At 33.7% G+C, this 25339-nt stretch overlaps 2 protein-coding genes across 3 annotated transcripts; one reads left to right on the forward strand and one right to left on the reverse strand.

Moving 5' to 3' along the window:
• Nucleotides 1–7903: 7903 nt before the first annotated feature.
• Nucleotides 7904–15247, forward strand: LOC120076549 (ABC transporter G family member 24-like). The gene is made up of 14 exons (XM_039030409.2): nt 7904–8548; nt 9034–9110; nt 9229–9504; nt 10076–10139; nt 10229–10375; nt 10524–10558; nt 10694–10767; nt 10983–11905; nt 12210–12506; nt 12619–13104; nt 13302–13450; nt 13630–13919; nt 14018–14151; nt 14745–15247. The coding sequence occupies exons 1-14, from the start codon at nt 8325–8327 to the stop codon at nt 14899–14901; spliced, it is 3333 nt and encodes a 1110-aa protein (XP_038886337.2). The 5' UTR covers nt 7904–8324; the 3' UTR covers nt 14902–15247.
• A 555-nt stretch (nt 15248–15802) lies between these two features.
• On the reverse strand, nt 15803–25094 carry ELF6 (Zinc finger (C2H2 type) family protein / transcription factor jumonji (jmj) family protein). Of its 2 annotated transcripts, none has more exons than XM_039030872.2 (7): nt 23579–25094; nt 22847–22925; nt 22646–22713; nt 21701–21851; nt 19632–20203; nt 18564–18761; nt 15803–18458 (listed from the first exon to the last, which is right to left on the reverse strand). In XM_039030872.2, the coding sequence occupies exons 1-7, from the start codon at nt 24684–24686 to the stop codon at nt 16189–16191; spliced, it is 4446 nt and encodes a 1481-aa protein (XP_038886800.1). In that variant the 5' UTR covers nt 24687–25094; the 3' UTR covers nt 15803–16188. The 2 variants fall into 2 exon arrangements, with proteins under 2 accessions (XP_038886800.1, XP_090169418.1); XM_090313292.1 differs by having other exon boundaries at nt 18564–18758; nt 23579–25016.
• Between the last annotated feature and the right edge of the window lie 245 nt (nt 25095–25339).

The raw sequence follows: 25339 nt of genomic DNA on the forward strand, positions 1-25339 counted from the left end.
AATTTTGTCAATATTTTCCCAAAACACCTAATCTTAGAAATTTTTTCCCTCCAACCCTATTTTTGTCATTATTTATTAAAAAATATTATTTAAAAAAAAATCGGACTTTTTACTATAAAGTGTAAATATTTTTTGAATTTTCTATCTATAAGAATTTCCCTAAATTTAAATTTAGTCTTATTTAATATACTGTTGTATTAATTAATTATTTAATCACTTAAAATGAAAATGTAGGAATATTTTTATATTAAAAAATATAATTTAATTATTTAAATTTATAACTAAAAATAATTATAGAGATAGAAATTAATTATAATAATAATAATTAATAATAAAATTTTATATTAAATAGATAATGTCACATAAAATATTAATGGTAAATGTATTAGTTGAAGTATATAAGGCTAAATAATATATTTATATTTAATAATTAGTTAAAATGAATATGAATGATTGACTGATATTAATTTATTAATTATTTTGACTATATTTTTTCTACTCATCTCTCGTGTATACAAAAATCTCAAAGTTCAGTATAAAAAAAACTCATTTAAAAATATTTTAGGATGCGTTTGATAAATGGGTATGAGTTATTGGGTTGGGTGGGTATTTATTACCCATGTTTGTTAAGCCCATAAAGAAAACCTATGGCTTATTAAAACCCTTTTTTACCCACTCAAAACTCTTTTTTATCACCTCAAAACTAACCCTAAAAATTAATATATTTTCATTTCTTTCTCTCTTCCCTTATCTTTGCCGTTTGGATCTAGTTTTTTTTTTTTTTTTTTTTTTTTAATCGTCAAACCTATGGATTATTAAAACCCATTTTTTACACACTCAAAACTCCCCTTTTTTATCCCTCAAAACTAACCGTAAAAATCAATATATTTTCATTTCTTTCTCTCTTCCCATCTTTGCCGTTTGGATTCAGATCTATTTTTTTTTTTTATCGTCAAACCTTTGGATTCTATTTTCTTTTCTTTCTCACTTCCAAAATCTTTGCATCCCTAAATATATTATCCATATTATATAAAAATAAACGGTATGATATGTGAAATAATAAAGTTAAGTTAGCAAGATTCAATATATACATACAATATACCAATTAGTAATTGGAATAATTACCTTCAATATATATACATACAATATACAATATACCAATTAATTGAGCAGCAATATGAAATATATCTTGTTGGTATGTTTTATCGATTGAAGAGAATTAGAATTATTACAGTTTTTGAAAAGAATATATGAAAATAATATATTATGTTCTACAAATTGAGAAAAAAAATTGAGATTGTCCAATTTATGTCAAAAATGATTTGAGAAAATATGTGTATATTTGAAAATTAATCAATAATAGCAAAACATAAAACTAAAAAAATAAAAGAATGAAATAAAAAAAACAAACAAAAAAAATAGAACTAATCTCATTCACAAAAAAAACTGCATAAGATCCTCCAACTCAACTCAACTCAACTCTGCACAACAAACATAGACAATAATTACCAACTCAACTTAACTCTGCAAACAAATACAGACAATTTAACTTTCCAGATAATAATTACCAACTCAACTCAACTCAACTCTCTACTTTTATCACATACCAAACACACCCCTAAAGACTTCCTCAATAATAATATCCTAAATTTCGAAAAGTTAAATCGTACCAAACAAATAAGGATATTAAAGATATTGCATAACCTATGAAACAAACAGGTCCTTAGGAGCAACCGTTGGTGTGGAACAAGTATGCCTTTAATCACAAAGGAAAAATATATAAACAAAATTATTTTTTTTTTAAAAAAAATACAAACTTGACCAGTGGCAACTTGTGATTGGCATTTGTGTGAATAATATAATGATGGTGCACTATGATATGCACCTAATTATACTTCTTCTTTTAGCCTTCTAATACTAATTTACATTTGACAATATTTTATAATTTTATATTTTTATGAATTCAACATAAAAATTATGAAACATGAAAAAAAAAAACAATAAAATGTTATTAATGTAAATGTAATATAAATAATAATATTTTAATTTGTTTTAAAAGCATAGAATATTTGTTTACTAACTTGATGATTTTTTATAATTTTTTCCAAAAATATACATTGATGTGCGACATTGTATTTCTATTCTATAAATTGAGATTTTTGACATTTTAATCTTTTCTTCTAACTATATATCTTCTTTTAGAAAAATTAAAAATGGATATTCTTATACCTGTCCACTTTTTTCTTGATGCAAAATTAATCATATACCTTATTTAATTTTCGAACTTTAAAAGGATGGTGAATAAGTCTCTTGAATTTTAAATTATATGTTTAATAATCTAAAAAACTTTCATTTCCATTTTTATAAAATTGTGTTTAATAAGCTTTAGGGGTATAAGAAAATTCTTATAAATAGAAAAATCTAAAAAAATATTTAGACTTTATAGTAAAAAGTCTAAAAGTGTTTTGTATTTTTAGAACTTTTTATATAAAGCATAGATATTTAATTTTTTTTATATTTAAAAAGGTCTCTTTAGTATATTTATTTTATAAAAAAATAATGTATAATTAAATATAAAGTTGAATTTATGTCTAATTAAACTTTAAGGTTTCAATTTTTTGTTTGGCACATTCATAAATTTTAAGAAAATGTTAAATGGATTAGGGATTTATTAATCATAAAATAGAAAATTCATGGATTTATTTAAATCTTGTTGGATGTATAATGGAAAGCTCAAGAACTCCTAAGTACTTTTTTAAAGTTTAAGGAATAAATAAACACAATGCTTAAAAATATGTAAATTAAACTTGTAATTTCACCTAGAATCTTACAATTTAAGTAATTTGATAACTAATTGCATTTTGAGTTTTAGTTTTTAATTTTTGAAATACGGGTTTGTTTTTTAAATTTTAAAAAGATTAAATTTCTAAAATAAGGCTTTTGGCCACTTTTCAAGCCCAAGTTCGAATCCTAGGATTTGCAAAAATTTTCTGCTTTTTTTTTTTAATTATATTTTAATTGTTTTCATCATTTCTTTATTCTTCTATAAAAATAAAATCATTTTCGTGTATTTTGTCGATATATTTATTCTTCATTTTATTTGTAATCAATCAGTACATTTAAAAATATCGATATTGTTTTATCAACATGGATTTTTTTTAAAAAAATATTACCGTATAGTTATATATGTTAGATGAAAAATATGGCAAAACAAAATTGGTTTTGTTTTCATAAAACTAAAAATGTCATCCAAATTGATTTTAGTTATTCAATTAAAAGAACAGAAAACTAAAAACAACTACTAAATATGTTGTTAGTTCTTTATTTTTAAAAACAGAAACCCAAAAACAGTTACGAAAGGTGTATGGATTTTGTTTTTTGAAATCAAAAACCAAAAATAAATTTTCAAAAATAAAATACAAAAAATCAAAACTCAAAGTCCCGTTTGGTCACCATTTGATTTTTTGTTTTTTTATTTTTAAACATTAAACCTATATATACTTTCACCTCCAAATTGTTTCTTTTATTGTCTACTTTTTACCATAATTTAAAAAATCAAGCTAAATTTTGAAAACTAAAAAAAGAAAAAAAAAAGCTTTTAAAATTTGTTTTTTTTTTTTTTTTTTAATTTGGCTAAGAACACAACCATTATACTAAAGAACGATGCAAATCATTGAAAGAAATGTGGAGAAAATAAACTTAATTTTCAAAAACAAAAACGAAATGGTTATCAAATAAGACCCAAATGATTATCAAACAGATCGTAATTTCAATATGGAATCTAATTTGAGATGGTAAAAAAATGATGAAGAGAATGTGGAACATATCAAGAACTCCAAGAAATTTACTAATTTAGAAAGAATGTTTTGGAAGAACATTTAATAAAAGTCTTAAGATTCCGTAAATAAAGGTTCAATTCAAATAGGAAAAGGAAGAGAGGCATGGCATGAAACAGGCTGTATGAAAACAAGAATAGACATATATCCAACCAATTGGCCAAATGATTAGAGATTGCATTTAAAGAGGTTTGAAGAAAGTGGTAAAATATTATATATTATATATGTATTTTTTTTAATTCAGAAGAAATTATATGTGTATTTATTTTCAATCATTTATTGAATTCTTGATGCTATTTCTCTCCATGACCCCTCAACTTGATGATCTCTATCAAGTTATATAATATATTATTGAGGTTCATCAAATTAGATAGAAATGTTTCAAGATGCTAAGTTGAATTTAAGATTTTTTTTTCATCAAATTGTAGGGAATTATAAATTTAATCATCTAAATGTTCAATCATGCAATATTTAAACAATCTGATTTAAAATTAAAAATAGATCGAATATTTGTTGTAAGTTATAACTAGCAAAAGGATACAAAATGATGAACTGAAAATATATTAATGTTGTAGACAAGATGTGATGAAGAGGTATAAATATTTGAAGCGCTTACTTCATTTAAGTTGAGCTTATTTGATAGTGATTAAATCATTTTGGTTATGTTCAAATTCACTAAAATATGTCTTTAATTAATCTTTCAAAACTAATTTAATGTTTGATTTTATATTTTTAGATGCAAATTTTTAAACTATCAAAATTTATTTTGAACCATTACAATCATGTTTTAGAGTGATTTTGAATATGAAAATATAGTGTTTTTAACCTTCAAAATCATTATAAAAAAATACCGTTATGCTTAGGGTGCTTTGCATTTAGATAAATTTGAAAAACATAATAGATTTTAATGAATTCTGTTAATTTTAAATTTTAAATGACTCCAAGTATTTTTTATTTAAAATTTTTGCTTAATATATTTTGTCAGATTTATAGGGTTTAGAAGCTAATAATTTATTTAACTTTATCGTATTTTCATTTTTTTAATTAATAATTCATAACTAAAAGCCTATATGTGTGAATACTTCCTTTTTTGGATTACCATTCAAATAGAAAAATTTAAGTATATTCATTTTAAATATTTCTTGTTCCAACGAAAAGAGAAAATATTTAAATCATTCCTCTCAATTTCAAATCATAAGATGTTCTCCAACAAACTTTCTCGGACAAACACCAAATTTTAGAAGAAGCCTTTTGAAAGATCACGTTTATCACGTAAATATAATTAAATTACTTTTGATTACGTTTATTTAGAATTATAAATTTAAGAAAAATATCTTTTTGGTACATGAGTTTTCAAGAATGTGTACATTTAGTCCTTAATATTTCAAATGGGTCATTTTAGTCCTTTGATTTTCAAGAATAGGTTTAAAAGACCAAATTTAAACATAATGTTGACTACATGGATGATGTGGCAAAATGAGTTAGAAAAAATACCTTTGAGCTGAACAGACTCTTTTATATTCATCAACATAATATTCTGGGATGAGTTATAGTTCAATTGGTTGGTTAATGTTGTATCATCCATGGGGCAGGTATTTTATTTTTCCTAATATGATGAAAATGTAGTTTCTCTAAAATAAAATAATTATAATAATAATATGGAGGGAAGTCCTATAAATTATATTTGGGTTGAAAAATGACAGAAACTAAGGAGAAGATGGTGAGGGAGGAGAGAGAAATGAAGGAACCATTAGATTTTTTTTTTTTTTTTTTCCAACTCATCTTACCACGTTAGTCAATATTATGTTTAAATTTTATTAGCTTGAGAGACCCTTTAAAACTATTCTTAAAAATCGAGGAACTAAAATGATCAATTTAAAACATTAAGAACCAATTGTACACATTTTTGAAAATTCAAGGATCTAAAATGTATTTTTTTTCTATAAATCTTGTCACATTTACTATTACTATTATCGTTATCTCTGATAGTCAAACGGTAATGGTAATGATAATAATAAAAATGTTAAAATTCATAATTTTTTCTCTGGAATAATAACAATAATGGTAATAGTAACTATTAAATATTATGTGGCTTATAATATTTATTTAAGTATCACATATGTTATTTGAGTTGTCTCTGCATTTGTGGTTTTCTAGTGAAGGGATGTTCTATGGAAACGCAGATTCTGTAGAATGGATTTTTCCTTTTGCATCATTATTTGTAGATTATTTTCCCTTTTCAGTGTGCAACTGCTGTGGAAGTTAGGATTACTCGTATGTGTTTTCACTATGCATATTTATAGGAAAATTAGTCATTTGGTTCAAGTTGGTTGTTGTGTCTTTACGAGAGAAATATTGAAAGTGTATCGATCATGTAAGAAGGAGAGAGTTGCATCCTTTGGAGACATACTCTGATCTATTTACTTTCTGTGTATCGTAATCCATTTGAGAAGGGATTCACATAGTGAGCTCAAGTCATTCTTCACTAATACTATTACTTAGGAGGAGCCTAAGTTTCTGTGAGGGGGAGTCTCAAATCTAGGGGAAGTCAATGTATGTGGTTGGGTGATAAAGCTGTTTGGGAGTCACAGTAATCATTGCATATAAGTATTACGTTGTAATTGCTTATCATTGATATTAGTGAAGTTATATTTCCTGAGCACATTGCTCCCTAAACATAGGTGTTTACACTGAATTGGGTCACCAATCTCTTGTGTTCATTTATCTCTTGATTATTTCTTGTAATAACTGTGTGGAACGTTGTAATATTATAGGCAGCATAGTTATCTCGTAGTAGTCAACTCCTTTCTTATTTTCAATAACGATATGACATAATTTTCAGACGCAATTAAATTGAACAATCTCTACTCATCAATCACTTTGCATTTTTTATTATAGATTTAGAAGTGGGCCCCAACTGTCAATACGGGTGCAGAACACAAGTAAACAACACCAAAAGTAATCAAATAGGACTAACTTTTTACATTACTATTGATTCATTACGTCTTCATTGGATAAACATGACCTCAGTATAATTTTCAAATACAAATACTTTTCAAATGGTGGGAGAGAGAATAGAAAGTGACATGAAAGATGGAACTTCCAATTTATCTCTTAAGTTTGTGTTAGAAAATTTCTAATAGATCCAAATTGAAAAACTTATGGATGAAAATTAATGCAAACTATTCGACTCTAACTATGCACTTACGTGAGGACTACGAAGAAGGTCTTTTTTTTTTTTTTTTTTTTCAAAGTACATTAGAAGTAAGAGATTTGAACCACAAGACTATTCACTTACACATCTATAGATGTTAGTTGATCTATGCTGGCTTTGACTTTGTTTCCTATCTTTTTGTTACTTATAAAATAAAGTATCTACAAAGAGATTACGAAGCCTACAACTTCATTATTTGCTCTTGAATTAATAGACTATTGCAATGTCACTTTTCTTTTAACAATGTGCTCAATTTCTTGTGTTTATTTTCTCTGTATTTTTATGCCAATGCTGAAAATCTTAACAAAAGTTTACTGTCTTGTTCTTCTCCCAGCTCTCTTCTTCTCATTTATCTTCTTTTTGTGATGGAGGTTTAGACATCATTAGAAATAGAAATGGTTCAAAATTGAGAGGGAGAAAAAAATTGTAAAGAAACTGAAAAAAGAAAACAAAATACTTTTTAATTAAAAAATAGAGAAATTTGAACATTTGACCTCTGTTGAAGTTCTATGCTTACTAAGTCAGTTAAGTTATGCTTAGGTTAATAAATGAAACGAGAATATTAAGAACAAGATATTCAAGTTGGTATTTTTTGTTTTTCTTAGGCCAACAACGAACAATAACAAATGACGAAAACCCACTACTCCCAAATCTCGTCAGCACGAATGAGGGGGAGAACAAAATCTGAAAAAACAACTTTTCAGAACAAAGAACTAACTTTTTCTTAGTAAAAGAAATGAAGATTTTATGTTTCTGTATCGTGTAGACAAAAAAACTCATCTATTTTCAATCATACAAGCGTGACTCAATGGTTAATATCTCTATTTATTGCTATAAAGTTGAAGATTCAAATGCCTAAATCATCCCATTTTCCTTTTCAAATCCATTACTCTTTGCAAAAATTCACCTAATTGAAAACAGGAAGCTGCTTATTAGCATTGATATCAATCAAATGGCGGCTTTAGTTATATTCACAATCCAAAGGTGAAGACCAAGTCCGTCAAATTGGCGTCTAAAATTCCCCCTAATGGCAAATTGTTTACCTGAAAAAACTTACAACAGCCTCCTTCGTGACCCCACGTTGCCCATCTTCTTTGTCATTGTCTTTCTCACCAAACTTTCCTCCTTTGACCTCTGACGGCCATGAAAAATATGGTCGTTGAGCTTTTCAAACTCCATTCTACAAAACCCATTTCTCCTTTTTCCTTAGATCTTTATATTTCCCTTCTTACTTCAATTTTTTTGCTTCATTTCTTCATATTACTTCTAAAGCTATGAACTTGAAGAACCCCAGAATTTCTTTTGGTTTCTTTGTTTTAGTTCTTGTGGGATTGAGCTGGGATCAGTTTGTTTACAGCCAGAACGTGGATGCCAATCAGCTTGCTAGCCCCGCAGCACTTCCATTTATCTTGTCCATGGCCAATGGTCAGCTCTCCAATTTGAGTTCAATCATCAACACAGAACTCAGTAGCCGCTTCCGTTTTTGCTCCAGGGATACGTGAGTTTTTCGTTTCAATCCCTGTCCTTTCAATTCTTTTCTCCGTTTGGTTATTGAGAATTTGAGGGAAGAAGTGGAATCTTGGTTTGCACTTTACTCATTTTTGTATTTTTAGGAGTCTTATGAAGTTCCATTATGAAATCTTGAGCTAGGAGTTTTTTTTTCCTCTTTAGCTCGGACCACGGTTGATAACTATTTGGTTTTGGTTTTTGGTAGGTGGTTTAAAAAAGCTGTTTTTGTTTTTGAAATTTGGTTAATTGTTCAATTCTTATATTTAAGAAAGATTCAAATCATGGTAAGAAATTGGGAGAAAATAGTCTTAATTTTCAAAAAACCAAAAACAAGAAACGAAAATGGTTACCAAGCGTGGCCTTAATGATTCTTAGTTTAGTTCTGAACAACCAAATTTAAGTGTTGTAATACCCCTTTCATTTTCCTTCGATTTTCATTCAGTCTGAAACTTGGATGGTTTTATGTTTTTTTAGGAATGCTGATTGGAACAAAGCGTTTAACTTTTCCTCTAACCTGGAGTTCTTGTCTTCTTGCCTACAGAAGACCAATGGTATGAGTAATCCTTAAGTGGAAAGAAAAGAAAAAAGAAAAAGGGAAATATTTCATTTTGTAATAATTAGCTTCAGTTACATGGTACTGATTTCTATCTTGTGTTGGTTTTGCAACAGGAGATTTCACAAAGCGTCTGTGTACTGCAGCAGAAATCAACTTTTACTTTGACAGTATCATTCTTCAAAATCCTGCAAGTGGTTCCTTCTTGAAACTTAACAAGAATTGTAATTTGACATCATGGGCTTCTGGTTGTGAGCCAGGATGGGCATGCAGTGTCGGTCCTGATCAGCACATCGAACTTAGTAATTCCCAGCAAATCCCTTCAAGAATGCAAGATTGCCAACCTTGTTGTGAGGGTTTCTTTTGTCCTCAGGGTCTTACATGCATGATACGTAAGTATTTAGATCAATAATTGCTTGCTATTCACCATTGACAGTATAATTTATATGTTGCTCTGAAGTGTCTTGTCTAATGCATACTTGTTAAATGATACAATAGTAAATTTACCTTCACCCATCAACTTAAACTTTTGGGTCAATCGGTGATTTAAGATGGTTTAGGAGGTCTTGTGTTCAAATCCCAGGTGGTCCATGAGGTCTAGTATCCAAACCTCCGCAATGTTATTTCCTCCCCGATTAATATTGATTTCCACTTGTTGGATATTCTACATATTTCAAGCCTACACGTGAGGGGGAGTGTTAGATGATATAATATTAAATTTACTTTCACCCATCAACTTAAAATTTTGGGTCAATCAGTGATTTAATAATATTGAATATCTTTTTTTTCAAAAATAGAAAGTTCATCATTTTTATTGCCCCCTGTAAATTTTGATCCTTTACAAAGTTTGTTTTATACCCTTATAAGTTGCTGATTTGTGATCTTCTGTTCCTCCCCTAGGTTGTGCATAAGTCTCTCACTTTCTAACAATGTTTCCATCTTGTATTGTTTTGTATCTGACAGCATGCCCTTTAGGATCCTATTGTCCCCTTGCCAAGTTGAATGTGACAACTGGAGTATGCGAACCGTAAGTACAAAACATAACTCTGTATGCCACTACTGTATCGTCTTCAGCATAATGTGACAATGAAGTTATCCACTGTCTTGTTTTTGCAGATATCTTTACCAGCTACCGCCCGGGCGGCTGAACCATACCTGTGGAGGAGCAAATATGTGGGCTGATGTTGGTCGTAGCAGTGAGATGTTCTGTTCAGATGGATCATTTTGTCCAACAAGCACCCAAAAACTCCCTTGTGATACTGGGTATTGACCTATATCTAAGCACTGATTTGTTGTAAACCAATGTTTCTTGGTTCAAACATTGTTCTTTAATCACTCTTCTTAGGGTGCTTAAGAGGGCAAAGAATATCTAGCTTTCTAATCATATCTATCTATTTTGCTGCCATTGCAGATATTACTGCAGAATGGGTTCAACTTCTCAGAATAGTAAGTGCTATACTGAAGTCCATACACTTGCAAGTTTGAACTTAAACCATTTTTTCCCAACAGATGTCTAAACAACATAGATCTTCGTTTGACATATTATTGATATTTAGTTATTCTACTCTGGACATCTTGCAGGATGCTTCAAGCTTACTTCATGTGATGCAAACTCCACAAATCAGAATATTCATGCTTATGGAGTAATGCTTTTGGTAAGCCATCTACCCAAGTGAAAATCTGAGTCTCTGGATTGCAAATCAAATGTTGTGTTATATTTTCCTCGATTTTTCCTTTTCATTTCAATTTCCAAGTCTTCTTTTATTGCCTTTCCATCCGTAATTCTGTGACTAGAGAAGTTTACTATCAACTCTGGTAAGAGTAAGGTAACATGAGGGATAAGAGCCGGCTCCTTTATTTGCTTATGCAGGTGGCTTTGAGCACTTTGCTACTCATAATTTACAATTTCTCCGACCAAGTTCTCGCTGCTAGAGAGAGGAGACTTGCTAAGTCAAGGGAGGCAGCAGCAAAAAGTGCTCGGGCAACAGCAAAAGCACAACAAAGGTGGAAAGCTGCAAAAGATGCTGCAAAAAAGCATGCTAGTGGTTTGCAAGTTCAACTATCACGAAAGTTTTCACGTGTGAAGAACTCGGATGCAGAAAAATTTAAGATTTTGAATCAAACCGAATCTGAAACAGAAGATGATTTATCAAGTTCGCCTTCACATATCCCAACCACGTCATTGGCTTCGTCTGAGCACATAGAAGGAAGAAAAGATAAGCAGACTGATCTCATGAGGATAATACATGAAATTGAAAAAGAGCCTGATGGCCATGAAGGCTTTCATTTTGAATCTGGGGGAGATGGTATTGAGAAACATATGCCAAAGGGAAAGCATTCAAGCACTCACAGCCAGATTTTTAAGTATGCTTACGTGCAACTTGAGAAAGAAAAGGCTCAGCAACAAGAGGACCGGAATCTTACTTTCTCCGGTGTAATTAAAATGGCAACTAATCCTGAGAATAAAAGGCGTCCTCCTATTGAAGTTTCTTTTAAAGACCTAAACCTTACTTTGAAAGCAAAAAACAAGCATCTGTTGAGGTGTGTCACTGGAAATATCAAGCCTGGCCGGATTACTGCTGTCATGGGCCCATCTGGGGCTGGAAAAACAACATTTCTTTCTGCTTTGGCTGGAAAAGCAATTGGATGCAAGACTACAGGTTCTATTCTAATAAATGGAAAGAATGAATCAATTCTGTCCTATAAAAGAATTATGGGTTTTGTGCCTCAAGATGATATCGTACACGGGAACTTGACAGTGGAAGAGAATCTATGGTTCAGTGCAAACTGCAGGTATTTAACTTTTCCTCTTTGCTTACTTCTTCATCTACTTCAAATTTATCTTATTTAATTGCTTACTCTTAGGTGAAGAAAAAGTTATGGAGTCCCAAAGTTGAAATTTACTTATATTGTTTGATGTTCGAGACTGATATCTATTTCATCCAAGAACTATTGATAAACTTATTTTCTAGAGATTTGTATATTCACTTGTCTGGGTTTGTAAATGTGGCTTTTCAATATATTATTTTGGTTTGCTTCTGCTAAGATTCATTACTGTCTGCAACCATTTTGATAATGGACTACTTATTGTCATTAGGCTTTCTGTGGACTTATCCAAAGCGGATAAAGTTCTCATTGTTGAAAGGGTTATTGAGTTCTTGGGGCTCCAGACTGTGCGAAACTCCTTGGTCGGGACAGTGGAAAAGCGGGGAATCTCTGGAGGTCAAAGGAAGAGGGTGAATGTCGGCTTAGAAATGGTGATTGAGCCTTCAGTTTTGCTTTTAGATGAGCCAACGTCTGGTTTGGATAGTTCTTCTTCCCAACTGCTTCTTAGAGCACTCAGGAGAGAAGCTCTTGAAGGTGTTACCATCTGCATGGTGGTTCATCAACCAAGGTAACTTTTCCAACCATACATATGCAAAAATCTATTCTTCCAACTGTCTGTTTAGCTAGATTGCCTGTTTGATTATGTCCCTTATTTACTAATGTTCGAATTTTCTCTTCAGCTACACCTTATTCAAAATGTTCGATGATTTGGTTCTTCTTGCAAAAGGCGGTTTTACCGTTTACCATGGACCAGCAAGGAGGGTTGAAGAATACTTTGCTGGCCTTGGAATCAATGTCCCAGAGCGCGTTAACCCTCCTGATCACTTCATTGATATTCTGGAGGGTATAGTGACACCTAATGCAGATATTAGCTATGAAGAGCTTCCTGTTAGATGGTTGCTTCATAATGGTTACCCAGTACCAGCAGATTTGCAGCAGAAATCAGTCAGACACACTACGAGCTCAACAGATGTGGAGCAAATTAATGGAACAAGAAACCGTGTTCCTGTCGAGCGACAACCTTCTTTAGCTGGGGAGTTGTGGCAGGGCATGAGAAGTAATGTTGAGGAGCATCATGACAAATTAAGAATGCATTTGAAGACCAAAGATCTGTCCCATCGAAAAACTCCTGGCATACTTAAACAGTACAGATATTTTCTTGGGAGGTACATTATATTTCATTTTGTTTCCAATTTTGAAAAACAAATATCAATTAGAAATCTTCAACAAAAATGATCTTGAGATATGTTAGTCAAGCTAGTCTTCATGATCCAGTTCTCAGAGCTTTACACCTTTGTATATTTTCATGATCTCTTATCATTAATTGCTGACGTATGGTCTCTTCATAACCATGAATTTTCAGAATTGGTAAGCAGCGATTACGGGACTCAAAAATACAAGTAATAGATTATTTGATCTTACTTCTTGCTGGTGCTTGCCTTGGATCTATTTCAAATGTGAGCGACCAGTCATTTGGTGTTAGTGGCTATGCTTTCACCGTCATTGCAGTTTGTAAGTCACCAATTCTTTGTGCTTCATCTCCTGTCCTCCCTAATTTATTTCTTTCCAATGAATGCTAACATATTTGCTTAATGAGAAGGCTGTTATACTTATTACCTCTGCTCGTTGTTTTTCATGCATAAAGAGCCTAAATATGTAATGACTGACTGTGATTCTGTCATTGATTTCAGCCCTTTTAGGAAAAATTGCAGCTTTGAGAACATTTTCTTTGGATAAGTTAGAGTATTGGAGAGAGAGTTCTTCCGGGATGAGCAGTTTGGCTTATTTTCTCGCAAAGGACACGGTCGACCATTTCAATACAGCGATTAAGCCGTTGATGTATCTCTCTATGTTCTATTCCTTCACAAACCCAAGATCGTCCTTTACAGATCATTATGTTGTTTTACTCTGCCTTCTGTACTGTGTCACTGGCATTGCTTACGCTTTGGCCATCCTCTTTCAGCCAGGTGCAGCCCAACTGGTGAGTGAAAGCAGTGCATAAACAATTTCTTAGCTTGCTGATTTGAGTTTCCATATTTCTGGTGTTTTTACTGACAAAAAATCTACTGTTTTATGCAGTGGTCAGCCATTCTTCCTGTTGTTTTAACCCTCTTTATAACAAGGACTCAAACTAGTTCAGCATTGAAGACTCTGTCTGATCTTTGCTACCCCAAATGGGCTGTGGAAGCATTGGTGATTTCAAATGCTGAAAGGTATGACCGAAGTTTCCCTTTAGAGTATTCATATTCATGTTTCCTCTTGATCCTGGTTTCCATCTTAAGATAGTACAGAAATTTGTAGTATGCTTAGAATCACCCATTTAGTAGTTTTGCTGTCTGTCAACTGACTTATTAGCCATGTTAAAATTCTAAAAATTGAAGCAATGGTCTTGGAACTTTGTTCTTGGTAAGAAACTGCCTTTTTTTTTGTCAGAGAAGTAAAACATACAATGACACATAAAAAAACACGCTCCAACGGAAAAGGAGTCGAGAGAAAACGACTCCAATCCAAAAGAACAAAACCAAGCTTATATTTACAGAAAAAGTCTAGTGACCAACGTCCATAAGGAGGGGTTAAACCTAGCCACATCTCAAACTTTTTCCCCGATCTCTTAACCTGTCGAAAAACTCCACTATTCCTCTTAATCCAGAACTGCCACAAAATTGTAAGAAACCTAGATCGCCAAAAAACTTTGCTTCTCTAAAGGGCGAACTGAAAAATGATTGAGCTTTTAACTAAATTGTTATTTGTGGACAAAAATGATTGATAGAGCAAACTTTCTAAGATAACAGGCTCTATTCTACAGGTATGATGGAGTGTGGCTGATAACTCGCTGTGGAGCTTTGAATGGAAGTGGGTTTGACCTTCATGACTGGGGCCTGTGCCTACTCCTTCTAATGATCACAGGTGTGATTTTTCGGATATTTTCGTATATTTGTATGTTGATCTTTCGAAGAAAGTGATGCCTTAACTGCGCGATTAGTCCCCTCTGCCATTTTCTTCAAGTAGCTAGCAATCTAGAGCAACAATACACCATTTTCAGGCACCTCAAAAGTGTTGGATTTACCTTTAACAAGAAGATCCAATTCCTGTTGTATATATTTCATATACTGATTCATATTCTTTCGTTTGGCTATGTTGCCTCTTCAGGCTGATTCATTGTATTCTTACGGTGAAAGTTTTTTAGATAAGCCAAACCATGTTTCTTTCTTTGTATATTTTATCTATAGTAGTAGTTACTTACCATTGAACACAAATAATGTAACACGTTAGAAATATTCAACCATCAAATATTATCAATTTGAGTTTCGTTATTGTCTTCTAATATAATTCTGTAACTGGTTGTGTTTTGTTTCCTAAAAAAGAAATACCATTGGACCCTTTTTCCAGTTTTCATATGATTTATTAATACTGCAATCACAAAGAAAAAGAATATCCATAAGTTCGATATTAACATATTGGATTAATCAATAAAAATTCAAAACAATATAAAAAATAAACAAAATATCATTAATGGTTTACATTTTAACTTGTTTAAAAAGTATAAAGTGCAAACTATTTATTGTTTATTCAATTTTTTTCTTATAATTTATTTTCATATTTTTTTCAAAATATTTTTTCATCGACTTTTCCATTAAAAAAATCATAAAATTAACCGTTTACTTGCCTCCACCTCAACTGTAACTAGAACTAGTTGAGAAATCTTCACCAATGAAAAACCTCTCCACCTGGGGATTTCTCAACAGAGGAAAAAACTTGTCAAACCACATCATTTGAAAAGCCCCTTCATGTGTATTTGTATGAGCAAAATTTATATAAGGAAAGCATGAGGGGAGGTTGGTTTTGAAAATTTTGCAAGTAACATGACTTGAAACATATCCAAGTATGCTTTTCAAGATGGAAGTCTTCCAACATCCGTCAATCGGGGCTCTCTTTACAAGACACAAATTCTCTCCACATTTGCAACAAAAAGGAGAGTTAATCCTTTTCTAAAGGATGATACAACCTTTTGCTTGGTATACCAGCCTCCAATAACAACAACCTTTTGGTTTTGCTTCCATTTCAGCCAGAGGTATCATCAGTTAACTTGAGCAAACTATACAAATCTCTGAATAAATAGGTTTATGACCACTACATGACTATCAGTGAACCTAAGTTTAGAGGTACAACACTACATTGAGCTTCTTCAGTCCTTTCTTGACTACAGATATCCCACTTGCTTATAAGGAAACAAACTGACCCGAACATATTCAGGCGGGTTGATCAACATAGTGCCCAGTTTTTCGTCTATGTCGACTATAATCTGACACAAACCTGAAAGACAGGCCACAGCCTTCTACCTTGCATTTGTATGGCCGCTCTCCTGTGTGCACCCGAATATGCTCGGTCCTAGCCCATGCCCACTTGAATGACATGGAACAACCTTTCCATGGGCACTTCAGAGGTCTGTCATCATCGTGCACGCGCTGGTGAAGCATTGCATACTTGTGGGAGCTGAACCTTTTTCCACATCCTTCATGTGGGCATTGATTGCGTTTGTGCAAAGTTAGTTCTGCCTTGGTCTTAAAACTCATGCGGCAGCCTTCAAGGTCACATTTATAAGACCCTTTTTTAGTTTCTTTCTTAGGCTTTGGAGTAACACTGTCAGACCGTTTTTTCACTCTATTTCTCTCTGGTTTTTCCTGTACTCCTGATATATTGACATCAGTGCAACTTCTATTAGTTAAATTCTTCCCAACTCTTGGCCTCAACCCTTCACATGGACTTCGTATAAAATCAAAGGAACTGAACTCATTTTCAATTATACACTCCTCATCTCTCTTTCGTTTTCTTCGCTTTTCCACATCTGATCTAGACTTGTGCTTTGATGAACAAATTTCAGTAGCATCACGGGTCTCTGATGGATCAGAAAGTAGAGGATTCTCAATATGCATATTTCTACTCATATCTGCACATTCAATGTCATCATCTCTAGTCATTTCACCAGTCAAGTTTTCTCTATCACAGGCATCTCCACTAGCTTCAACATCCATGGGCCAATTTTCCCCTAGTATGCAAGAGTTAGAACCAGGTTTGTCCATTGGAGTTCTAGGTTCAGTAGGTGCAATCACGAACCTGGTACTTGACATCAGAGTATCAGAAAGGTCGTCTCCATCTTCCTGGCTTCCAAGATTTTCGATAGATTTTTCATCTGCTAAACAAGGCGACTTTTGAACTTTCAACTGAACGTTAACACCAGAAACAGATTGAATTTCATCATCCACTTCAAATGTCTGAAGATTATGTACTAAATTATTTGATGTCACAGCATTGCATAAATTTGTGGCTTCACAACCCACCTTTGCAACTTCAGGAGTTCTGTCCCTCAAGTTAGAAGTAGCAACGTCTGGTGTTTCAGGATTAGTTAAATTGGGTTCGCACTCGTTGCTTCTGGATGTAGGCTTCATTTCTTGTTCTGTTCTATCATCTAAATGACCAAATTGGCTATGAACTTGAATAGCTGAACAATGCTGCAGCTTTATTGGGATAGAACTACAAGAATTTTCCTCCATATCTTTTATTCTGTTAGCAATCTCAATTTCTTCTCCCACATCGCCATCCCTAGTCATTCCATCACAAGCTTCACCACTCAAATTCCTTACATCCTGATTGTCCATCACCTTTGAACTCTCAAGATGGATGGAACCGTGTAAACCTGAAGACTCAGCAAGATTAACTTCATCCAAGCACACATCAGCCCCGGCATGTGATTGATCCTCAGAAGTAAGATCGGGTTCCTGACTTGTTTTATTGCAACTTTCAATAAGTTCTTGCTCTTGATGTATTTCAAAAGATACATCAATGGCATTGACAAGTTGACCATTAACACTTGGTAGTACAGCTTTTTTATTTGGCTCAGTTATGTCTTGAATCATTGCATCCTGCTGATCACTCGTCCCACTTGGATCAGGAATCATCAACTCTGATGTATTGCTTCTGACACTCCTAACAGTACAAAGGTCACTTGAATCTCCACTGCTAGCTGGCTGTGTAACAGAACCAACGCCTGTAGAATTGCCCGATTTCTTGTTCCTTCTGTAGTATTGGAAAAACTTTTCTTCACTTCTTGCTATTCTGCAATCAGGCTTTTCCCCCGCAACTTCATCCTTAAATGCCATGCTCCGGAATGGTTTGCGATGCTGCATATGATTTATCTTCTTTGAGCGTGACCTTTTAGATAGCCAATTGAGGGCAGAGAGATTAAAGCCATGGTCTCGGGTGAGGAACAAACCACCCAATGCCAATGCATGCTGAACTTGCTTTGTTGGGGAGCTTTTTCTAACTTTAATACAGTGCCGCAAGTTGATTCCTAATCTAGAGGTCCAATCTTCTTGACATTCATCACGGTCTTCGTCAACTGCAAGATCAATTAACCTCAGATCCTCTTCAGATGCAATATCCAATCGAACATCGTTGTAAACAAAACTGTTCCCAGTTTCCTCTGCTATTGCCACTGCATTTGCCTTTATTTTATGATAATCTACCCAATATTCAAACATAAAGGATCAATTAACCGAATTAAAATCAGTTTCATAAACAAGGAAACAAAAGCTGAAGAATGATGAACCAATTAAGGCGGTTATACCTGAATGGCAAATAACAAGTGTATTTGCTCCACCTTTCTTCTGCAGTAACTCTACTATGTCCACAGCATGCTGCAAGCAAAAACTTCGAGGTCTCAGAAATTTACTAAACGTGTTCCACCCCTTCTCAAACTTGGGAATTGATGCTACTGAAAGATTCTCTGAGAGACAATTAACTTCAGGTACAGAAGTGGAATCTTCTGCAAAGTAAATTAGCCTGTTATCTCAAAACTAGAAGAATTTCAGCTACAGCAGAATGAATTCAGTGATTTTTCAATTAAATAAAATTCCTTGGTACAAAGAATACTGGTACAACAGGGGAAAAGAACCAATGGTGACACCAAAATTATAATTTATAACACCACCTTCAACTCTCATATTTAAAGATAAATTTTTTGCATGTGGTTAAATTTTAGGCCATCAGAACGATGCTAAATTACTTATGTAAGGATTGTGTCTAGCTTTTCAATAGTTGTGGGTGCTTAAGTTCAACTGTGTCCACCCCTAAATATATCTCTGAATCGTCAAATGCAATGTGGAATAGCAATATAAATAGGTAGCCACGATGACACAAGCTTATAATCCCAATTTACTAGTCCAATTCACCAGTAATGCAAACCACAATATTTAGATACTCAAAATCGAATATCAAATCAGTTGGAAATCACGATATATACTCAGTATCAGCTATAATAGCCAACCATAGAGCAATGAAATCCACAACGGAGAAATCAATGAAAAGGAAAATACAAGTGACTAACAGTTTAATTAACGTTACATAAAGAAGATACATACAACTCTAGCGGGTGAACCAACAGATTAAAATTTACAGAAAACTAACAGACTCAAAAGATACAAACATTCCAATTTATTATCCATACAATCCTATACGACCATCCTCTAAGAATTCAAGAAAAATTCAAATGGAACCACAAACCAAACATTAACACGAAGTACTATCTTAAGAGATAAGATAGGTATAACTAAGAATGGAATATGGTATGTTATTTATAAGCATTTCATAAGAAATTTCCATAAAATAAATCACAATGCATGGAGGTGCTCAGTACCAGGATGAGTGCCACCAAAGTGAGGAGAGCAATGAGCATCCTTCGGTCCAAAAACTCCTCCCCTTTTATGAGTAGACAGATGATCAACATAAAGTTCCTTTGATGCCTTCTCTGATGGCTGTACCACAGACATAAATGGAAAACCGAGAATACCACAAGCCACACATGCCAGTGTCCCAGAATCTACTTGGAAGTCACATGACAAATCATCACTTTCCAAGTAAATATCATTCATAGTTTCTAAATCCAAGGTCATCTCATCAATGAAATTCTGCATATCCTTGACATTACTGTCAAGACTTTCAATATGGTGGCACAAAACATTTTCTCTAGGTGAGGTTGCAACTGCATAATTTGTATTGGCCACTTGAGAATTACTTGAATATGAAAGCATGTCTGGATTCCACAACACCGCTCGACAACTTGATTCTTTTTCTAGGAGAACAGATAACATATAATTTTCTCTTAAAATGTCCTCAACAAAACCTTTTTTAACCATCAATTCTCTCTCTTCTTTTTGCCGGTCTCTAAGGCGTGAACTCCGGACACCTGGAAGTAATGATCTAGGTACTCTGAGATCCAAAGATGCACAAAAAACAAACATGGGAGAAGCAACTGGTTAGATGATTGCTGAAGTAGAGACACAGCAAATGAATTAATTCAATTTGTTGGTACATGCAATACAACGAGAAGATACATAAAATATGCATAAATTAGGTATAAAGTGAAAAGTACATCTAAACATAAAATATGACTGGTCAACTCAAGAAGGTAAACGCCATCACCATCATTACTCTTATTTTGTTCAAGACAAAAAAGCTTGTCACTGATAGAATGAAACCAGATGGAGAGCTGCAAACTCCTTACAATGTAACCAGCAATCTTTTAACTTAGAAGGCATGAGCCCCACAAGTCCCATGTAATCCAACAGAGAAGGGAAATGTTTCAAAGGGCTTCTGGTCTTGGTCTTCCTCATAACTCTAGAGTGTAGTTTGAAATCCAAACCCCAGAGAGAGAATTCATCTGTTGAAGTCTGTTCAAGCTGGGCTCCCTCATATTAGACCAAGTGAACTGACTTGACGAAGACCATAAAAATTTTGGCATAGAATAAGCCATCAATGCATTCAGTAACCTATACATAATTTGAGTCGAAGATTTGGACTTGTATGTGATTGAGAACCACTTAAAACACTACAATCCCCTCCTATATACTGAAAATTTCAAGTAAAGACCAGTAAGTTTTTCAATAAGCCCATCCTTTAGCACCATCCAGTAAAAGAAAATTGATAGAACAAGGAGAACCACTAAAGATAACTTCCCTCACCACCAAGAAGTCTCAACCTAAAAATCCAAAGATGCCTCCAGATGCCTAACCGCCTTGAGGATTGACCAGTTAATCTTCCTAGAGGTACAAAGTCACTTGAGAATTTCCTATTGTTAAGGAAAACCATTAGCTAGAGCTGTTGTGCTTGATTACTAATGTTCTGTTTAGTTGGCTTAGAGCTAACTCGAGTTATTTGATCGTAAGATTAGTTATAAGTTGTTATTTTGTCAAACAAACTTCTTGATGTACTTGTATTAGGCATATGGCTTCCATATAAAGCCACTGCCCTAGAACACTTCATTCATAAAAGAATACTCACGTAAATGGTAATAGCCATTTCAATTATTGTAACATATTACATGAATACTGAGATTAAATTTGTCATATCATCTCCTTTTATTAACAGAAAATTAAATCATACAGCCAGCCAAGCTTTATATAGCAATCATGGACAACAGTCTAGCAAAGATTAGACGTAAGTCTCCATAACTATAATGGAGCACGGTATATTCACCTTTTCCCAAATCATATGCTCTGGATAGATAGAAATAAATTGGTAAAATGTGTCAATACCAGTTATAACACCACATTTTTTCATTTACGACAACCAAAAGTAAAAAAATTTAAACACAGCTACTGCCTACTTCTATAAATAAGCTGCTTTGGCAACAAGTGACATAAAAACTTAAGTTCATCCCTTGACAAACAAATATAAGATAAGCATACCATCAAAAGATGAACAAACCTTGAAACAAAGGACATTGTCAAAAGGTATAGGAGTTGCTGATGAGAAAGCATGGGAAGGTAATTCATTGCAGCTCTGCGAACTGCAGCATCCTTGGCCACACTGAGCCATTGTGGAGTTCCAAAATTAGCAGCCTCCCCACAGTTAAAGCCTGTTGAAGAAAGGATTATTTATAGCAAAGAATTTAATCAAAATATAGAAATGTGCTCTCCATCAAATATACAAGAGAAAATGTGATAGTAGACCATTTGAAGAAGATAGAGCACAAACATGGTAAAAACCAACAATGGCCATTCTAAGAGACACCATACAGAGTTACAGTTGAAAAGTCAAATATTAATAATCAGCTACTTTATCAACAATTTGTTTGCATCATAAACAAGAGAGGGAAATTCAGTTATCAGCACTACTCCATAAAATGATCTCCATCAGACTAAACTGGATGGTGCTTGATCAAACAAAATATAGTTAGAAATACGACTCAGAAAATGAAAGCAGCATATTTTGTGGTCTTACACTCAACTAGTAAATTATAAGTTCAAACTTCAAGTTCAACAATAATAGAAAAATTAATAGCAAAGTTAATAGCTATCACCCTAAATTTCAAGGTGGGAATTTTGAACCATTTTAAGACTAAGAGGAGAGTGAGCTTAATAGCCTCTAAATTTTCTCCAGCTCATTTAAAAAAATTTCATGTCCATCTGAAAGGTACTTGCTTATAGAAGACCCAGACATACATTCTGCCAGCAGAGTCTCCTCCCAGACATACATTTATAATATCAAAACTCAGCACAGATGAAGAAACCAGAGTGTCTAAATTCTATTTCATGGAAACAAGTTCACGAAACTACCACATCAAAAGTGCAACAAAAGAAAACTTTCAAGCATCATAATGCTCATCCATAGTATATCAGTTTAATAAGGAGAAAATTTAAGAGAAATTACCATGACTGAACCCAACGTGATAAGCCCTTGGAAATGTGACAACAAATTCTCCTGGGTTCTGGATTAACCTAACGGAAAACACTAAAGTTAACATGAGGAGAACACCAGCAAGGACATCTAAGAAAATAGAGCAAGTATCAGTCCAAGCTCCAAAACAATTATTAAGAAAATGTGGAACAAATGACATTTCCAGAAACTTACCTGCAACAAGGAATACCTGATGCAATCACTATCTCAGGAGATAGAAGTGTAGTCTTCTCACCCAGTAATGTAAGAGCAGCTGGGAATAAGAGTAACTGAACATGAGTTATAACAATGACATGAAAGAAAGAAATCTTCACCTAGTTCTAGAGTGATAAGAACCATTCAACCAGTAGAAGATGAGTTAATTGAAGTAATCTAACTTCAATAATTCCCTCAATTGAGTTTCAATTTTCATCGTAGGAGGAGGGAACCTTTAGTGGCTGCTTACTTGAGCAAGACTCTATTTTGGTATGGCATGTTATAGTTTTAATTGCCTTAGTGAAAGTGATTTAACAAAATGTATTTAAAAATCCTGTCATAGACTCATAGTTTCTATACATAATTGCTTGTCCCTATGTGGTCAACACTACCCACCATAAGCCTGAGATTCTTACTACTAACTCAAAAGCAAATGCATAGTGTCCAGAAGGGAGGGAGGGGGACCTCTTAAGCAATTATCACCCCTTTTATTGGCTACTTTCTTGAGCTAGCCTCTACATTCGTAGAGGCCTTACCACACTTCCAATCCCAGCTGCTAAAAAAAAAATGGTTTTTTTAAGCAAAAAGAAAAAAAAATGTACAAGAATTTTCTATATCTTGTTTATGAAGAATGTACATAGAAATGCTATCCTAACCTCCCACCCCTTAAAAACGCAAACACACAATTGTTTAACCAAAATGAATTCATACCTAGGTGGTCGACATTGCCACCATAAGCCTGAGTTCTTACTACTTCCTCAAAAGCAAATGCCTGATCTCCAGGAATGGAATACCATGTTTTCGGAGAGCCTACGTGAAGAAAATTCATGCTATGCAGCTCATGATCTTCAACATGCCAAGCAAACCAACTGAACAACATGCCAATGTAAACCATTGGAGAAGTAACCCCTGGAATGTCATCTGGCATATAGCGCGTAAGTGATCCAGGAGACCGTGCAATTACTTGCAAGTTCCAAGGGCTATTTGAAAGCCTCCACCCTGCCGTTCCTTCCATGTTAATACAAGAATCTGAACTCTTTCCTCTCGAATTGTGTGAAATATCCTCCATGGAAACCGTGGAAGTAGATGGCTTCAACATCTCTGAACTTGTATTCAAATCATTCCTGTTGGAAATGCCTGCACTATCCCGACAGAGGGAATCCGTCAAAGTCTCCATTTCCTCACTCTTAGGTTCAGAAGACCGTTCTTTACTTCGGTGATAATAGTTCCTCTTCCTCCTCCTCCTATGAAAATAACGAAATTTACCCTCAGGTTCTCCAAAAGCAGATCCCGGAACATCATTTGCATACTCCACATAAATGGGTTTATCACTAGCTGCCTTCCAAAACAAAGATTCTACAACAAGAGGAGAAGCCTCCTTAATCCCACTTAACACACTACGAGCAAAAACCTTCGACTTAGACTCAAATTGCTCCAATGTATAAATCTCCCCACTTTCCCAAACTTGTTTGTGAACTCCGAACTGCGGATTTTGAACTACCCCTTTTGTTTTCCTAAGGCTCTGACCCAATTCTTGATGTCTAGTCGTAAAAACTGCCCGAACCTCTCCCTCGTTTGCACCATTTAGGTCACGACTTAACTCTGTGGACCTCAAAAGAGATTTGTTCAAGTTACTAATGACATATTTCTTGGAAGGCTTGGGGAATGGAGGGATAATCTTACAAATCCCAAAAGCACTAGCTTCCTTTTCAATTTTAGATATGTAAGCAATTGGGTCGGCAAATTCGGTATCAGTCGGCCGAAACTCCGGCGCGAAGGGCAACCCTTTGAGCCATTTGGGTATTTCGACACTACCCATTAGACAAAGAAATCACAGTTCCGACTACAGAAATCAGTGCCCACCATAAGTTGAGAAAGAACACAAAACTCCCTGGTCGTAAATCTATTATGATGAACACCGACTGGATTGGCAAGCTGATGGAAACCCTAAATTTGAAGATTACAGAAAACGGTTTTGTAATGTATCTGTGATGAAATTACCACGTACAAAGGACCATGAAACTTGAACAGAGAAGGAAAATATCTTGGGAATTGAAGACAATAAACAAGAAACAGCACCTGTAACATTGAAAGATAATGGATAAATTTGACCATCTAAACAACCCCAAAGCAATTAGAAAGAACCAACGAAGACTAATCTCACGAGTGACCTATTTATTCTGCGCATGATAGCAATATATAAGACTGAACTGCTAAGTTACAACATGTTTTGTGTCACATATGCTTCGCTGTATTTATTTATATATGGAGTATGGGATTAAAGTACTAACTACTTTCCATTTAAACACGAGCATAAGTGGGGAAATGTTTTAGCACTCCCATGTACCATACTCTCTCGTTGATATTACACAAATGTCGGTGAATCCCACCCAATATTTAAAAAAGATTATTGCGACCAATAATAATTGAATGTATAACAACATTTTTAATAATTGCAAATTTAGTGAAATC

This window comes from Benincasa hispida, chromosome 4 (assembly GCF_027475165.1).
Source record: "Benincasa hispida cultivar pf3 chromosome 4, pf3_genome.v1.1, whole genome shotgun sequence".
NCBI classification, from domain to species: Eukaryota; Viridiplantae; Streptophyta; class Magnoliopsida; order Cucurbitales; family Cucurbitaceae; genus Benincasa; species Benincasa hispida.

Excerpts from the sequence above, each read along its gene's own strand:
- LOC120076549 (XM_039030409.2), top strand. The coding sequence starts at position 8,325 with ATGAACTTGAAGAACCCCAGAATTTCTTTTGGTTTCTTTGTTTTAGTT. Across the intron at positions 10,376-10,523 it reads AAACTCCCTTGTGATACTGG|ATATTACTGCAGAATGGGTT; the intron begins GTATTGACCTAT and ends CTGCCATTGCAG. Across the intron at positions 10,559-10,693 it reads GGGTTCAACTTCTCAGAATA|GATGCTTCAAGCTTACTTCA; the intron begins GTAAGTGCTATA and ends GACATCTTGCAG.
- ELF6 (XM_039030872.2), bottom strand. The coding sequence starts at position 24,686 with ATGGGTAGTGTCGAAATACCCAAATGGCTCAAAGGGTTGCCCTTCGCG. Across the intron at positions 20,204-21,700 it reads ACAATGTCCTTTGTTTCAAG|AGTACCTAGATCATTACTTC; the intron begins GTTTGTTCATCT and ends TTTGGATCTCAG. Across the intron at positions 18,762-19,631 it reads CTTTGGTGGCACTCATCCTG|AAGATTCCACTTCTGTACCT; the intron begins GTACTGAGCACC and ends TTTACTTTGCAG.